At 40.8% G+C, this 17,983-nt stretch overlaps 1 protein-coding gene across 3 annotated transcripts in view; it reads left to right on the forward strand.

Moving 5' to 3' along the window:
• Window positions 1–14,474, forward strand: part of tchp (trichoplein, keratin filament binding) — a 101,089-nt gene extending 86,615 nt beyond the window's left edge. For all 3 annotated transcript variants that reach the window (XM_087999943.1, XM_043715499.2, XM_043715500.2), the window contains exons 8-13: window positions 955–1,021; window positions 5,954–6,126; window positions 7,128–7,209; window positions 10,615–10,800; window positions 11,440–11,583; window positions 12,311–14,474. In XM_087999943.1, coding sequence (XP_087856069.1) covers window positions 955–1,021; window positions 5,954–6,126; window positions 7,128–7,209; window positions 10,615–10,800; window positions 11,440–11,583; window positions 12,311–12,343 — 685 coding nt within the window. In that variant the 3' untranslated portion in view covers window positions 12,344–14,474. The remainder of the gene's footprint in view (window positions 1–954; window positions 1,022–5,953; window positions 6,127–7,127; window positions 7,210–10,614; window positions 10,801–11,439; window positions 11,584–12,310) is intronic.
• Window positions 14,475–17,983: the final 3,509 nt, after the last annotated feature.

Consider the following 17,983-nt stretch of genomic DNA (forward strand, 5'->3'; position numbering starts at 1 on the left):
GATTTGTAACATTAAACGTGTTTTTTCTTCACAGTTGCTGCCTGATCTGATGGTTTCTACAGCACTTTGTTTTTGTCCCAATAATCCTCTATTCAGTTCTGCCTCTTCATTTCTATTAACCTGAGATTTTATGTTTTCTAATATACCATGTTTAAATATTATTCACTCTCTTCAGTTTCCTCAGTATTGAAGGAGAGACACCATTATGGTTTTTATTTTCTACATTACTTGAATAAATAGTCTCTTGATAAGTAATGTAGTCAAACTTTTCATAAAGTGGTTGCAGTGGTAATTGGATAAAAACTTATCAAATGTCAGTAGGTTTATGCTAACCATTCTTGCCTGACACTTGAGTAAATTACCATCATGGTCATTGTGGTTTACAAACTAAGGGTACATTGTACTGTTTTAAAAAAGACCTGACTGCATTTTTCATTCACTGAAGAAGGGCATGTGCCCGAAACGTCGAATCTTCTGTTCCCTAGATGCTGCCTGACCTGCTGTGCTGTTCCAGCAATAAAGTTTCAGCTTTGATCTCCAGCGTCTGCAGACCTCACTTTCTCCCTGCATTTTTCATTCACCCAATTGTCAACTATAGTCTGACCCACTTTAGGATCCTTCCACCCTTCATACTTTTCCTTGACTGTATCAATTAAATATTTTGTTCTTACATGTATACTTTCTTCAACCAGTCTCTTGAAACTGCATAATTTGTCTTTTCCAACGTTTCCTTGGTTTAAGATTTGTAATAGTAGTAAAAATCTAAGGAAAATCATCCCTTCCTTGGATTTGGGAGACTTCCAGCTTGTGACATAGTGGGTTCTCATACAGACTTTTCTAATTACTAACTTTGTGTTTTCTATTTTTGCTTCAATGAATTAATTCTCATATTTTGTCTTCCTTTCCTTGACCGTCAGTATTGCATTTGCTCACATCCTTTGTTTCTCTTTGCAGCCGGATACTGAATCGTCAGTACAAGACGCAGATGAGGAGACGTGCACAGCAGATCCAAGAAGAATTGGTAAGGGTTCCTATGCTGCAGCATGTGAAGGTTCAAATAGAGTCATAGAGACGTAGAGATGTACAGCATGGAAACAGACCTTCGGTCCAACCTGTCCATGCCGACCAGATATCCCAACCCAATCTAGTCCCATCTGCCAGCACCAGGCCCATATCCCTCCAAACCCTTCCTATTCATATACCCATCCAAATGCCTCTTAAATGTTGCAATTGTACCAGTCTCCACCACTTCCTCTGGCAGCTCATTCCATACACGTACCATCCTCTGCGTGAAAAAGTTGCCCCTTAGGTCTCTTTTATATCTTTCCCCTCTCACCCTAAACCTATGCCCTCTAATTCTGGACTCCCCGACCCCAGGGAAAAGACTTTGTCTATTTATCCTATCCATGTCTCTCATAATTTTGTAAACCTCTATAAGGTCACCCCTCAGCCTCCGACACTCCAGGGAAAACAGCCCCAGCCTGTTCAGCCTCTCACTATAGCTCAACTCCTATTTCATTAATAATCTTACACCAATAGGCAAATATCGGCTCGAGCTTGCGTGTGATGCATAGAGTTGTTAAATAGCTTGACACTCAACGAGAAGAGGACAGGAGGGAAAAAAAAATTGAAAGTTTAAATTTCAATGAAAACACCAAGTAGAGCATTGTAAAGAGCAATTGACTAAGGATTCATGATGTGGAGAAAACAAATAGAGCAGATTCAGGAAGAGTCCAGAGTAATTTACAAACAACAGGAATCCTAGCATTGTTCCCTGCGGAACTACACTTATCTCCCGTCAGAAAAAACACACTTCCACCACCACTCTCTGACTCCTATGACTAAGCCAGTTCTGTATATATCTTACCAGCTCAATGCAGAACCCATATGACTTCACCTTTTATATCAGTCTGCCATGAGGGACCTTGTCAAAGGCAATGCCAAAGTCCATATAGACAACAACTACTGCTACCCCGTCAATCATATTTGTCACTTCCACAAAAGAGTCAATCAAGTTTGTGAAACACAACCTTCCCTCCACAAAACTATGCCGTTCATATTTTTTCCAAATGTGAGTAAATCCTATCACTAAGAATCTTCTCCAATAATTTCCCTACCACTGATGTAAAGCTTACAAACTTGTAAATTTTGGATTATCCCTGTTGCCCTTCCTAAACAAAGGAGCAATGTAAGCTGTTCTCCAGACCTCTTCTGTGACTAAAGAAAATACAAGGATTTTGTATAGTCCCCAGGGATTTCCTCCCTCAGCATGTGGGATACATCCTGGGGACTTGTCTACCTTAATGGTTTTCAAAGCAAGGAAAAAGTGAGGACTGCAGATGCTGGAGGTCAGATTCTTGCTCCTTGGATGCTGCCTGACCTGCCGTGCTTTTCCAGCACCACACTGGTTTTCAAAACATCCAACACCACTTCTTTATTTATGTTGACAGCCCCAAAATATCAACATACCCTCTCAAGGCTCACCATCCCATGTGTCCTTCTCCTATGTGAATTCAGATGCAAAGTAGTCCTTAAGTACCTCACCCACCTCCTCTGGCTCTAACCATGAATTCCCTCCTTTGTTCTTGAGTAGGCATACCCTTTTCCCAAGCTAGCCTCTTACTCCTTACATGTGTATAAAATGCCTTGGGATTTTCCTTAATCTTGTTTCCCAAAGGCATTTCATGGCCCATTTTAGCCCTCCTAATTCCTTACTTAAGTTCTTTCTTGCTAACTTTGTATTCTTTGATGACACTGTCTGCCTTCATTTTCATAAACCTTACCTATGCCTTCTTTCTTTTTTTGACTAAGCTCTCAGTTTCTCTTTGTCATCTAAAGTTCCTGAATCTGGCCATCCTCATCCTTCATTTTCACAGGTTCATGCTTGTCCTGAACTCTAATCAGCTTGCCTTTAAAAGATTCCTACATGATTTGCCCTCAAACAGCCATGCCTAGTCTACATTCCCCAGTTCATGCCAAATATTATAGTAGTTAGCCCTCCCCCAGTTTAGTACTTTCACCCAGGGATTACTCTTATCCTTTTCCATAAGTAATTTAAAACTTACAGAAAAGTATGATCGCTGTTCCCAAATTGCTCCCGGCTGAAACTTCGATCACCTAACTGGTTGCATTCCGCAGCATCAGGTCTAGTATGGGCCCTTCCCTAGTTGACTATTTACGCATTGTTTCAAAAGCTATGCTATGCTGAACATATCTGATAAATTCCCTCTTCCAAACTTCTGCCACTAAGCAAGTCCCAGTCAGTAAATGGGAAGTTGAAATCACCCACCAAAACAACCCTGTTGTTTTTATATTTTTCCATAAACTGCCCACATATCTGCTTCTCCCTTAGCCACTGTCTGTTGGGAGGCCTGTAGTACAATCCCATCAACATGATTTGCACCCTTCCTGTTCCTGAGCTCTACCCATCACTGGATGAGCCCTCCAAGGTTTCCTCCCACAGAACAATTGTGGTATTCTTCTTCATCAGTAACACAACTCCACCACCTCTTTTATATTCCTCCCTATCATGCCTAAAATATCTAAATCCCAGAACTTTAAGCACAGTGCCCTACTTCTCTTGGAGAAGATTGATCAAGATACTTAAAATCATGAGGGGTCTAGGTGGAGAGAAACTCTTCCATTGGTGAAAGGATTAATTCCATGGTTCTTACTCTCCTTCCATCATCCTCTTCCTCCACGTTGTCTCACCCTACCTCTTCTACTTCATGCCCTTTTAACCTGCCTCACTTTCCATCTTATCTCCCTTTGTTTCTCCCTGTGTCTGCAGGATGTGGTCCTCGAACCTAAGGGGTCACAAAATGAATGTCTCATGTGAGGAGTTAACATGAAATGTATGTCCACATGTCGGAATAGTCTGAGTCATTGTGTCATGAGATGAGAATGGAGCTGTCTGTTCAGCTTATGTGCTCCACCATGACTCCGTGCTTTCAAGCACACTTCATTGAGAATGTCAAGTTCATACGCAGCACGATTGAATAGGAACAGCACATTTGTAGACACAGGAGGCATACCACAGCCTATAGCTGTGACTAGCCACACATGGAATTCAGGGAAATTTAGCAAGATGGATCAGAAACTGGCGGAGTAATAGGACACAAACGGTAACAGTAGAAAGCTATTTGAGTGACCGGAGGCCATGTCCAGCAGTGTACCAGAAAGACCAGTACTGGAATCCTTATTGTTTGTTTTATATATATAAATAATTTAAAAAATGAAAATATGGGGGGGAATGTTGGGCAAATTTGCAAATGACACCAACATGTTGGAGGTTACAGGAACATATTGATGTGTTGGTCAAATGGGCAGACTAGTAATAGATCAAATTTAACCCTGATAAGGGCAAGGGGATTGCACTTTGGAAGAAAAAACAAGATGAGCGAGTACTTAATGAATGGCAGGACACAGGATAGCTTAGGGGAATAGAAGGATCTTGGGGTAATTATTCACAGATCCCTGCACAGTCACCAGAGCACCACGATAGTTGAGAAGGCACATGGGAGGAGAAAGTGAGGTCTGCAGATGCTGGAGATCAAAGTTGAAACTTTATTGCTGGAACAGCACAGCAGGTCAGGCAGCATCCAGGGAACAGGAGATTCGACGTTTCGGGCACAGGCCCTTCTTCAGGAATCAGTTGTCCTGAGCTGGGGTAGGTCGAGTTGCAGGGAATGTAGGTACCGGCGCATGGCTGCAAGCGTGGAGTGGAGGATCCGGAGGGAGGTCCGTTGCTGGAGGCTGCGGATTTGTTGCAGGTACTGGTAGTCCTGGTTGGGTCCAAATTGTGTTGGTCGGAAGGTGATCTGGAGTCCATGGGGGATCAGTCGGTTCCGTAGGCAGGTGCTGAGAAAGGAGATATGGCTGTGGTAACGAGTCTGCTTCAGAATGTGGCTGAAGAGCTTCTGTGCAGAGGAGATGACCTGGGGTGTGCAGTGAGAGAGGGACTCACTGAAATCTTTGTAGAGAGAGGCAGAGAGCTTCTTCAAGGAAGGCATCCTTGTAAGAGGATTCGCAGTAGGTTGAAATCTTCGAGGAGAAAGTGAGGTCTGCAGATGCTGGAGATCAAAGTTGAAACTTTATTGCTGGAACAGCACAGCAGGTCAGGCAGCATCCAGGGAACAGGAGATTCGACGTTTCGGGCACAGACCCTTCTTCAGGAATCCTGAAGAAGGGCCTGTGCCCGAAACGTCGAATCTCCTGTTCCCTGGATGCTGCCTGACCTGCTGTGCTGTTCCAGCAATAAAGGCACATGGGACACTTGCTTTCGAATATAAGAATATGGAGGTAATGTTGGAGTCGTACAGAACGTTTGTCAGGCCACAGCTGGATAAATAATACTTCGGGATAACAGAAATAAAATAAACCATAATCATGTAAGTAAATAACTACCTGATTGTACTGTGGAGCAGTCAGATAATTGCTGGAGAGTAGATCTTCTAGCTGCCCTGCCCTGCTGTAACACTTTGGAGCTCAAATGTGCTCTGCCAGCATTTGTGGGTTTTTTAAGCAGAGTTCTTCAGACACCCTTGTGAGTCACTAGGGACCAGCTTAAACTCAACTGGATGGTTGATGGCTGTTCAAGGCAATTGTTACCTATCATGTGTTGACAGACATCCTGTGGGGGGAAAAAAGGACCAAGTGGGTAGGGGAGCAGCCTGTATTTTTCCCCTCAGCCCCCTGCCCCCCTGTTTCAAATGGCAGTCTGAAGTAACTGAAAATGTGAACATTGCTCTTGGAACCAATTGCACAGTGCTGTGCATTTTTCATTATTGGATTATAGACTGGTGCCTATTGTTGTACTGTTAGTTGATTTTGTTGCCAATGAGGGTCTAACTCTCATTTGACAATCCTTTTCAGGAATACCAAGTCCACCTTTTTATGAGTTTTAGTGCATTTTGCACTGTGCAGTTCTCTTGTACTATTTTTCTGTCTGCAGGAGATGGATCGCCAATTTCTTGCATCACTGATTGAAAAAGACGAGGCAGACCAACAACTGCAGTCAGCGAGGCGTGAACAGGCTGTAGCCGATGCTGCATGGATGAAGAAAGTCATTGAGGAACAGCTTCAGTTGGAGAGAGAGCGTGAGGCGGAGTTGGACACTGTATTCAGGTATGACGTGATCATTTGAGCTAAAAATGTTCCACTTATTTTGTTGGTAGACAAGCAGGAGGCTGGAAGAACACAGCAGGCCAGGCAACATCAGAAGGTGGAGAAGTTGACATTTCAGGTGTAACTTGTTGGCAAGTAATTGTATTGGAAGGAAAAGGATAAAGAGATTATTACATCCTTCTCTCTAACATAGGCGTATGAATTAATTGAACCTTCCACTTATTGATGAGCATTATATCTACTGGATATTTTTATCAGATGTTGGTAGTTTCTGGCTAAAAAGTGCTCTAGTTATAATCAATTATTTGCTAGCAAATAATCATGAGTGCAAAATTACAGAATAGGACAGTTTATAAGCAGACATTTTTTAAATTTTATGATTAGTGTCTCAAATCGCTGCACTTTCTGCAGTTTTTCTGAGGAGCCTTTGAAATGTTTAGTGACTTTAAATTTGAACACTATTTTTCTTTCCTCCACATGTTCCATCTTTATCAACCAACAGCACAAATCTAGTCAGAAATGCAAGACGGCAAATCTTCCAGAGTAAACAGACTTTAAGAAACAATTCCTATTCCAAAATATTTAACAGCCATTAAAAGACCATTCTCTAAAGTGTACATCACAATCAAAATCTATATTCTGTTTAAATTTAATAAAATTTGTATATTTATGTTCTCCAACTCAATGGAAGGAAAAATCTAATTGGAAACACAAGCCACGTTTCCATGATAGTGCAGTGTAAATTAGAATAGAACCTTTTTGGGTTAGAAATAACATTAATTTCCTTTACTTTTGAGAACCTTTATAAGTAGAATGTGACTTGGCTGTGGTTGTGTTGTAGGAATTAATCTGTGGCGCGGGGACCGCTGCTGTGGAAGTGATTTTCTCAATTTTCAATGTAACATGTTGCAGCTACAATATGTATTAGTTCATTGCAGCACTTAAAGTGTAGGATGAATAAACAGGCTTTTAAGTTTGCAACAAAATCCTTCTGATTCCAGGGAAGAGGCCCAACGGATGTGGCAGAAACGAGAAGAGGAGTGGGAAAGAGAGAGGCAAGCAAGAATGCGTTTAATGCAGGAGGTATGGAGGTCATGTTCCTTGCTTGACTTTGCGAAGATTAATTGTTTGAACATGTCAAATTATTGCATACGTAGATATTCACTCATATATTCCGATTATCATCAGAACAGATTCAACCGCTTTAAAATTACCCACTTACTAGTCAGCCAAGACTCCAAGTCTGAGCTCTCCTGGATGCACCCAGCAGAGGAAACCAGGGGAAAAAAAATAAATTCAGCTCAGGAGTAGGGTTGCGTGCCAAGGAACCTGACTTTTTGCAACATTTGTTGCCATGTTTTAGGAGTTGAAATCGGAAAGGCCATTTGACAATGAGTGAGAGAGGAAGTGTGTACAATAAGTGAGGGAGTACTGTGCTAGGTGGTTAGGGTGCCAAGTAGGTAAAGGGGTAAGGCTGCCAGGTAAGTGGATGAGTGCGTATGTAGGTTAGATTGAGTGGGGGTGGTGTAAATTCCAGCAGGGTTGAGACAGAGTGGGCAGGTTTTGGACCATGCTGGGGTTTGGTTGGAATGCGGAGGGATCGTGTCATGTTGAATGAAATTGTGTTGTTGGTTCTACTAGGGGCAGGGGGGTAGATCCAGCCAGCCTCACAGATGCAATGTGTTGTTGATGTACATTCACCTTGCATTTTTGAATGTGGGCTTCTTAATAAGGCATCTTATTTACAAACAATAAACTCTTCAGAATAAATGACCAGTTCTAATGAGTTTGCTAAATATCTTTTGATCAATACTTCAGGGCAATTGGTGAAACATCAAACTGCATATCCAGCATAACAGCTGTTCACAATAAGCAAGATACTGACCAAAGTCACATGCCTTTGCCAATTGTCTTAACCCAATCAAAAATCCCGATACAGATTGCTCTGGTTCTCGAATTGCCAAGTAAAATTGATCATGACTCAAAATTACAGGAGGCTTGGGGTCATGGTATTCCTTAATCAAATTCATAAATTCTTGAAAGGTTTTAGTATCTGGCACCTCAGGGAAAATTAGAATCCTAATAATTGAAAAACCAAGAGTTCAAAAGCTGTCGCTTTTCATGTGCCCCAGTGTCATTTGCCCAGACAAAATAATGCATTCTTTTCACGTACCGAGCCCAGTCTTTGACGGTATGATTGAACGAGTCAAGCTTCCCAAATAACAGCATAGTGCCAGAAATGTTTACTCCAACTCAAAGGCAACTCTTTCTCTTATTGCTACTGAAATAATTCCACAGTATCTTGGCACCCTTTATGTACATTGATGCAGCTTCCTCAGAGCGAGTCTGACATTCCTGTTTATATCTGTCAGCCAGGGCTCCCTGTTTGGGGCTGTTAATCTGGTCCAATTAGGGAACTCATTACAATTGCTACATTCATCTTTTATAGAAGTACACTATCGATGCTAATTGGTTGGATCTTTGAAGAATGGTTATTTGTTTCAGGTACCTTGAGGTGGGGGGGGGGGTGCAATCTGAAGCTGTAAGGAACATTGGCTGACAGAGAATTACACAGTTCCCTTTTGAATAAAAATTATTCAGAGCTATTATGCTGCTGTTTGCACCAGCCTTTACTGTTTATCACTGTTTCCCTTGAGAAAGTTGTAGTGAGCTTCCTTCATGAACCAAAGAAGTGCGGATGCAGGAAATTCATAACAAAACAGAAATTGCTGAAGAAACTCAGCAGGCCTTGCAGCATCTGTGGAGAGAAAGCAGAGTTAATGTTTCAGTGATTCTTCTTCAGAACTGAATGTTGCTTAGAAAACGTTGATATATGTGCAGAAAGTGGTGAGTGAGTAGGAGTAAATGATAGGTGCAGTTAGAGCCCAGAGAGAGAGAGCAGCAGTTGGGCAGACAAAAAGTTCAGTAATGGGAGAAAAAGTAATAGTCAATATGAAAGAATTAATAGCTGCTAATGGGGACCATTAGTAGCTGACAATGGGTTGTTTGTCATAGCAGCCCATGTGGTGACGCGATTAGAGTGATGCTGGAAAAGCACAGCAGGTCAGGCAGCATCTGAGGAGTAGGAAAATGGGCATTTCGGGCAGGAGCCCTTCATCAGGAATGAGGCTGGAAGCCTCGGGGGTGGGGCTAGGGATAAGGTAGTAGAGAATGGAGTAAGTGGATGGAGGAAGGGGTTTCCTTCCCTAAAGTAAATCAGTGAACCAGATTCATGGGCATCATCACTCTTAATTCCAGATTTTTTTTGTTTCATTCAAATTCCATCATCTGCCAATGCAGGATTCGAATCTGCGTCCCCAGAACATTACCTGTGTCTCTGGATTAACAGTCCAGTGACAATACCATTAGGCCATCGCCATCCCTTTATTTTAGTGCCCATTAGCAGCTATTGATTCTCCCAGGCTGACATTTACTAATTCCTTTGTCTAGCTATTATTCTGGGCTCCATCTCCACATTTGTTACTCTCCCTCCCTTCCACACTCCAACTTCAGCATATATACTTACCTTTTACTCGCTACCATCAGTTCTGAAGAAGAGTCACTGGACCCAAAACATTAACATTGCTTTCTCTCCACAGATGCTACCAGACCTCTTGAATTTCTCCAGCAATTTTTGTTTTGTTTCAAACATAGAGGTGATGGTGTATCTGCTTCCCTTGTTCTTCCAGATGATAAATTGCAAGGTTGGAAGATATTTTGAAAGTGTCTAAAACAGACTATTGAGACAGTTCGCTTTTCTACTTGTCCACAGTTGTTTGAAGGATTACTAGATGTTACTCAAAGCTATAGCTCAGCTGGTATCTCTATCCCCTTTCTATATAGTTAAAAATCACACAACACCAGGTTATAGTCCAACAGGTTTAATTGGAAGCATTAGCTTTCGGAGCGCTGCTCCTTCATCAGGTTGTTGTTACCTGATGAAGGAGCGTCGTTCCGAAAGCTAGTGCTTCTAATTAAACCTGTTGGACTATAACCTGGTATGTGATTTTTAACTTTGTACACCCCAGTCCAACACTGGCATCTCCAAATACTTTCTATAAAGTCATACTTAAGACTGTTCCTACATGTACCATTTTGCCTTTGCATTTTGGTCTGAAAGTTCTTCAGCAGCTTTTCCAGGAGATTACTGAAAGTCCTGAAGAAACTGTATAGATGGCTGAAAATAATCAGACACGTCTACTAATGGTACAAAATAGGGATGAGCTAAAACTTCCCAAAGTTTGTAGGGAACTAAATAGTATTAGACTGTAAAGTCACTCAGGGAGTTCATAAATTAACTAGTGTGAGAAATGGAAGAAATATCACAGTCCTGCTGTTGGGATGTGGAATGATATTAGGCTTAAGGTATAAATTGTCAGACAGATTAAAAGGGGTATTACCTAACCTTAAAGCCTAACTTGAAAGGTTTTGCACTGTCCAGTGCAGTTTATTTTAAATAGAGTATTTAATGTGATCATCTCTTGTTAGGTATTTGTAGGACGACAGCAGCAAATCTTGGAGCGGCTTGATATGAATCGACGTGCTCAGGAGGAATCAGTTCAGCGTCGCGAGGACCTGATCCGGGAGCTAGAGGAACTGAAAGAAACAACAAAGCGTGAGAAAGAGGAAGAGGAAGAGCTGAAAACTGCTCGCAAGGAGGAACTTGCAGCACAGGTTTCATCTTCAAATCTATTGATTAACAAGCATTAATCATCTGAGTATGGTCCTGATGGATGTACTTTGACAATTGTATATTTAAGTGAGTCAGTGTACAAGGATGAATTGTTCCTCAGAATTGTTCCATACGTACGTATGGGGCGTATGTTCCCCATATGCCAAAGATTATTTACACGGTCAATGAAATTAGTTGATTTTTGTCACAATCGTGCTAAAATTGGCTTCAGTGAATCAACCAGGGAAACACACTGTGGTGCAAATGGCAGTAAAATGTAAGTTCCCTCCTGTTTTTTTCACACAATGAGTTGACGGAACAACGAGGAGAGGCCAACACTTGCTGAAAGAAAGGAAAATTTGCAAGTGGATTTCCACTGCCTACCTCCCATCCACCCAATGCTGCATCTTCCAGTCCATTTTCAGGAGAACAGTAATCAGGGTGGAAGTATTGTCAATGATCAATCAGAGCTCTGTAATATTATAGTATAAAGTCCTGCAGTTCTGTTTAAATTCCACCAAGATCTTGAAATCTCTGCTGTAATCTATGCAAAGATCTTTCATGCTATCGATAAGTAATTAACGAAAATATGGGACAACATAGGACTTTTTAATAACTATGTTTTCTTATTTTTAACATAGGTTGAAGAGCGGAGGAGGCAGGAGCTGGAAGAGTTACAACGCCAACAGGAAGAGGAAAACGAGGAAAGGCTTGAAGAAAGACAGCATGAAGAGATGCTTCAACATGAGGCCAAGCTGATGAGGCAGCGAGGCTATGAACCGAAGGTAACTATACACAGTGAAAATGGATGCCTGGAGCAAGGCCTCAGTTGGCAAAATGCTATCTAAAGAGGATTTTGGGTAATCCAAGATGGAGGACGGGAAAATTTTCTGGCTGTAACAGCTGCCTCTTTTTTGAGGTATTTTAGGTGTTGGAGGTGATTTCCTCAAATTTCAGGAACAGCAATTACTGTTTTATATGCTGTTGTATTGTTTTGGAACTTTGGAAAAAAATAAATCAAAACAACAGCACTTCTAAAAGGGAGAGGAACAGACAAAGGAAGCACATGGTGAGGTCAGTGCAGAAGAGAGAGGGAGAGAAAGAAACCCACATTGCTAACTGACAGAGCAATGAACCTGCACAGTCACTGCCTTGCTGTTTGAATTCATGTATCATTGGACATTGGAGTGCGTGTGGGAAAATTAACAAAATGAAATTTACAACTAATCTTGAAGGAACCTGTTTGGGAAAGGTCACAGCACAGAAACAGATACATGGCTGGATGGGTATATGAATAGGAAGGGTTTGGAGGGCTATGGGCCGGGTGCTGGCAAGTGGGACTAGATTGGGTTGGGATATCTGGTCGGCATGGACAGGTTGGACCGAACGATCTGTTTCCGTGCTGTATATCTCTATGACTCTGTGATACTGAGATACTGATAGTCTAAGCTATCCTATCTTTTATAAAAGTGAAAGCCTGATTTTTATTGCTCTTGTTTTATATTTTATCAGATGTTCCACCGACCAAGAATAGCCTGGACATAGCTCAGAAGCTGAGAAATATAAGACCGGCTTGTGAAAATTGAGCCTTGCCTTGGAATGGATTGAGTATCTGAATCAAATCCTTGTTACTTTGATTTTCTCAATGTAACCAGACAGAGCCAAGTTTTCCTGATGGCTTTCAGTTTCTCACTCCCCATATTCGGAATTAACTGCTGTGCAACACCAATTTATTTTTTGAGCTGGGTGATCACATTAATTGTCAGTTAACAAGGCTTTTGTTTTGTTTTATGTGACCCTGATTCTCACTGACCCTGCTGTTCCCTCACTTTTTGTTTTAATCTGGAAGGGAAGGGAAAAACAGGAAGAGAGATTGAGGAATGGGTTTGGAAGCTTGGGAAAGAAGATGATTAGGGATTGCAAGAGAGAGATTGCACATTAGTGCTGTGGAATAGGAGTGAATTAGGAGGCTAGCATACTATCAAGGAAGGAAGCACAGACTTAGGAAACAATGTGATTTAACAACATTTAACATACTTGGAGATTTCAGAACAGAAATGGTAACCTTTTTGGTCGATATTTAAATATTGATGCAAAATATGTTAATATTCTTAATTTAAAGATCTAGAGGACACAGCTGATTTCAGTTAACATTCCTGAACACAAGGTTAATGATAAATTATGCTTTTGTAATGAATTTTATAAGTTTGTTTTTACTTAGTCAAGCTCTAACTCTTCAAAAAGTGTATGAGGTCATTTTCATTACAGAGCCAACATCTTCATCTGGAATTTTCTGCTGTGCTGTTTAACCCCTCAAATTGAAGACCATCAAGCTGAAAATGCTTAATTTTATTCACCCAACCAGTATCATTGGCTTCACATGCTGGGTGCATGTTTGTCTCGCTCTGAATATTTTTAAAAAGATTTCTGACTTCAGGAAGCAATTTCTGACCACATCAGAGGATAAGGAGGCAGACATGCTATGTTATCAACCCTTCATTCTGGCATGTGGCTGCTCCATCCTGTCACATTACTGAACAATTTGCCAGCTAAAACTGGGGAGGTAAAATGTTGACTGGATAGCTCACAGTTGTAGATTGCCTGCTTACTTCTGGCAATGGGAATACATTACAAAGGCCCAGAGCAAAACAGGGATCAAAAATGCAGATGTTAGTTGAGTTTTAATATTGCCTATTTAAACAGCTCCAATTTATCACTGAAAAGAGAGACAAGTTAATGAAACTGTATCTTGATCTTAGATCAGAACAATGCCAAACACTCAGATGATCACAACAATTTATACTGTAGGAGAAAGATTCCTTGGCAAGTTGCTTCTGATTGACCCGAGGTGTCACAAAACATCACTTTAGATTAAATTAGCTGCTAAGCAGTTGAAAATAGGATAGATTTCATTTGGCATTAATCATTTTAACGTGGAAGGGCCATTTGGGTCATGCCTTTGGAAACATCTTTGAATCTTTTTTTGCTTAAGCATACTTTTACTGGCAAAATGCAATGTTCGAAAATGATTTTAATCTCTTCCTGAGTCAGATTTAATATAAATCAGAGCTGAAGCAGAAATTAAACAAATATTTTTCAGAAAATATTGAGCAGCTTGGGCCTTTGAGGTCTTAGCTCTTTGTAAATAGCAGTGCAAGTCTTAATGTCATTTGGGTCTTGTCACAAAAATATTCCCATTGCTCAGTCTATCCACTTGTTGATGGAACTAATCTGTGTGTGAAAGGTGACTTCACTTAATTAGGAACAGTCACTGTTCATAGCTGTTTATCTAGTACAACACTCAGGAGTATTTTATAACCATTTAAATTTCAGACTATTAAAACCTTTAAAAGCTCTTCTAGTATAACCATTCAACTGATTAATTGCCAATTCACTTGTACTCTTGATGGCTCTGAAATCCAGCCTGGGAAGCCAACAAGTGTCTCTTTACTTGCTTTCAGACTGAATTATTGATGTTTGTAATATAGCATTTAAGTTTATCAAAAGCTTTCCAGCTTTTGTTTTCTAGGCTTTGCACTTAGCATGTGACTTTTCATCATAGAGGCAATGATCATGAAACAGAAAAACACTTACAATTTGAAACTGTGAATGCTATTTATTTTAATTAGTTATTGTTTTATGAATAAAAGCTCATATGCGTAAAATAGTGAATGTACTTTGTCACATCTTTCTCTGTCCTTTTTTTTGTGCTGATTCCTTACATGTGAGCCTTAGGCTGTTTGGCCAAATTGGGTATTGCTTCTGCCCTCTGATTAATATTGACAGGAGGATTTCCAGCAGATAGAAATCAGGCAATCCACCCCTCTTCCTAATCTTGAGGTTGAGCGTCGCATACCCATCGCCATCCTACTTCTCAAGAAGAATCACACTGGACTTGAAATGTTAACTCTCTCTCTCTTTGACCACAATTGCTGGGTTTCTCCAGCATTTCCTGTTTTTACACCATCTTGCTTCAGATTGGCTAATAACCAAATGGGAAATTCTTCTTAACTGTGTACAACTCAATAACGTCTTGCATCTTATAAAGTGTGGAAAAACACCTCAAGATGCCTCATAGATGCTCATCAGATCAATAAAACAGATCAAGTAAATGTAACGTTAGGAATAGTGAATAAGGAGAGTCAAAGGAAAAGTGCAGAGGTTAGCCAGGGAGTTCTGAAACCTAAATGGGAGTTTGTATTACCACTGACAAAATGAAGATTACACTTGAAAACCAAATTAGTCAAATGCAGAGTTCTGGGGCAGTTAGTGTTTACAATGGTGGGGATGAGGGTAAAAGACCATGAAGGGATTAAAAATTCTACTGCACATGCTTTAATTTCAAAGGAAATGGACTATAAAATGGGCAAGTCTTGTTAAGACTATACAAGGTACTAGTTATGGGCTCTTGTGGCACAGTGCTAGTGTTCCAGTCTCCGTGCCACAAGGCCTGAGTTGTAGTCCCACCTGCTCCAGAGGTGTGTCATAACAGCTTGATCAAAAATATCTGCAAGGAACGAATTAGAATGTATGCTTGGAATACTGTGATATTTTGGTTGTTTTTTTTAAGGAAATATATATTAGCATTTGAGGTGGGGCAAAGAAGGTCCACTAGGTTAATCCTGGATGTGGAGGGTTCAGAGAAGACTGCATAATTTGGGCCGGTACTCAGTGGAGTTTAGAAGATTGAGAGGAGACTTTATCGAAATATATAAGATTCTTAGGAGGCTTGGCAGGGTATATGTTGAGAGGTGGTTCCCCCTTGTGGGAGAGTTTAGAACCATGGGCATAATCTTAGAGTAAGGGGTCACCCAGTTAGGACAGAGATAAGGAGGAATTTCTTCATGAGGAAGAATTCTGTGGAATTCTTTACTGCAGAGGGCTGTCGAGACTGGGTCATTGAACACTCATGGCTGAGAAAGACAGATTTTTAATCAGTAAGGGAATTCAAGATTCTGGGGAAATGGCAGGCAAGTGGAGTTTAGGAAAATTAGATCAGCTGTGATCCCATTAAATGGAAAAGCAGACTGTATGGGCTCAATGGTCCATTTCTGCTCCTACACCTTGTAGTCTTAATTAGTTGAACTAATGGGGAATTCCAGTTATGCCCAAATCTAATTATAACTCCCAAACATGGGAAAAAATGAAGTCTTGGAAGTCAGCGGCACAGAAAAAGGTCCTTCCACCCATTGAGTCTATGCTGGTCAAAAATAACTATCTAACTATTCTAATCCCATTTTCCAGCACTTGGTCCATAGTTCTGTATACCTTGGCATTGCAAGTGTAAATCTAAATCTTTAAATGTTATGATGGTTTCTGTCTCTATCACCCTTACAGTGAGTTTCAGATTCCTATCACCTTTTGAAAAAGAAATAATTTCATCATATCCTCTCGAAACCTCGGAGTGGTTTTCATGTCATTCAGAAGAAGTTAAGAATCACCTACATGCTGTGGTTGATCAGTGTCAGTGGTAGACCAAACCAGATAAGGATGACAGATTTTCTTAAAGTACATTAAAATGAACCAGATTCCTTTTTATAACGATGATAGTTTTAAGATTGTTTAGTCAAGGTTTCAATTCCAATCACCCACATCATCTAGGGAAGGGTAATAAATGCTGACCCAGCTAGTGATGCTATGGTACCATTAATTGAAGTGATTCGGTTTTGAAATGTTATCTTGAATTTTCATGAAGATAAAGGGCTCCACATCTTAGCCAAAATGGTGACAGAGCCCCACATCTGGAAGTCCCAGTCCCAAATTGGTGTCCATCTTTATTGTGCTTTGGAAAAGGGAAGTGAATATATTTCATATATCTATGGTTCGTGGAGGAAGCATTGCTTTAAAAATGCTACTGCCTTCACTCAGAAGTGATTTTCATCACCAAAGTTTCTAAAGCACAACTTATGATTTAGTCATTTGAGAATAAGGTCTAAATCAACCATGGAGAAGTCATTACCCTTTTGGGATTGTTAATTGTAGACAATAATCCATATAAAGAATGGATAGCTCTGTGGAGCTATAAAGCTAACAAATCATTTTAACCCTCTACTGTTTAAATTTTGATAAAGCAAACAGTTTGCAGTCTTGCAGATGATGCTTCCAATTTCAATAGCTGTTTATTGACATAAGCCTGACAGCTACAGCTATATTAGGCCTTACTTTGCAGAAAAACACAGAGCAGGTGATAAGGTTGCCTCTCGTTGCTTCCTCTTTCAGCCCGAGTCTCTTTAAATGTTTCTCCCAGCTTTTCATAACCAGTTCATTAGCAGACTTGCAGCTTCTAACCCCCATTAATGTATCCCATTTAGCTAGGTTCAGTAGTGAAACTCTTTGATGGTAACTGGGCTCAATTCCCAGTTGAAACTGGATTTCCAACATTGTGTTAGAAACAGCAGTAGCAGCAGTTTAGGTGGCTTTCACTTCATTATAAATTTATACAAAACGTTCTGCTGAGTTTGAACATAGAACATAGAACAATACAGCACAGAACAGGCCCTTCGGCCCACGATGTTGTGCCGAACTTCTAACCTAGATTAAGTACCCATCCATGTACCTATCCAAATGCCGCTTAAAGGTCGCCAATGATTCCGACTCCACCACTCCCACGGGCAGCGCATTCCATGCCCCCACCACTCTCTGGGTAAAGAACCCACCCCTGACATCTCCCCTATACCTTCCACCCTTCACCTTAAATTTATGTCCCCTTGTAACACTCTGTTGTACCCGGGGAAAAAGTTTCTGACTGTCTACTCTATCTATTCCTCTGATCATCTTATAAACCTCTATCAGGTCACCCCTCATCCTTCGCCGTTCCAACGAGAAAAGGCCGAGAACTCTCAACCTATCCTCGTACGACTTCCTCTCCATTCCAGGCAACATCCTGGTAAATCTTCTCTGCACCCTCTCCAAAGCTTCCACATCTTTCCTTTGGTGAGGCGACCAGAACTGCACACAGTACTCCAACTGTGGCCTAACCAAAGTCCTGTACAGCTGCAACATCACTTCACGACTCTTGAATTCAATCCCTCTGCTAATGAACGATCATGTTTGGTGACATGATCACTGATTATTTTAAATGTTACAGCTAAGTTCAAAGACTCTTGAGACATGATGCACAACAGCCATGACCTTAAGCTTTTGCAGCCTGAAAATAGACAGCAGTATAAAATTTTATCCATTTGA

The sequence above is a fragment of the Chiloscyllium plagiosum genome, unplaced genomic scaffold (genome assembly GCF_037043375.1).
Source record: "Chiloscyllium plagiosum isolate Xiang-an unplaced genomic scaffold, Cpla_swu_hap1 HiC_scaffold_24, whole genome shotgun sequence".
NCBI classification, from domain to species: Eukaryota; Metazoa; Chordata; class Chondrichthyes; order Orectolobiformes; family Hemiscylliidae; genus Chiloscyllium; species Chiloscyllium plagiosum.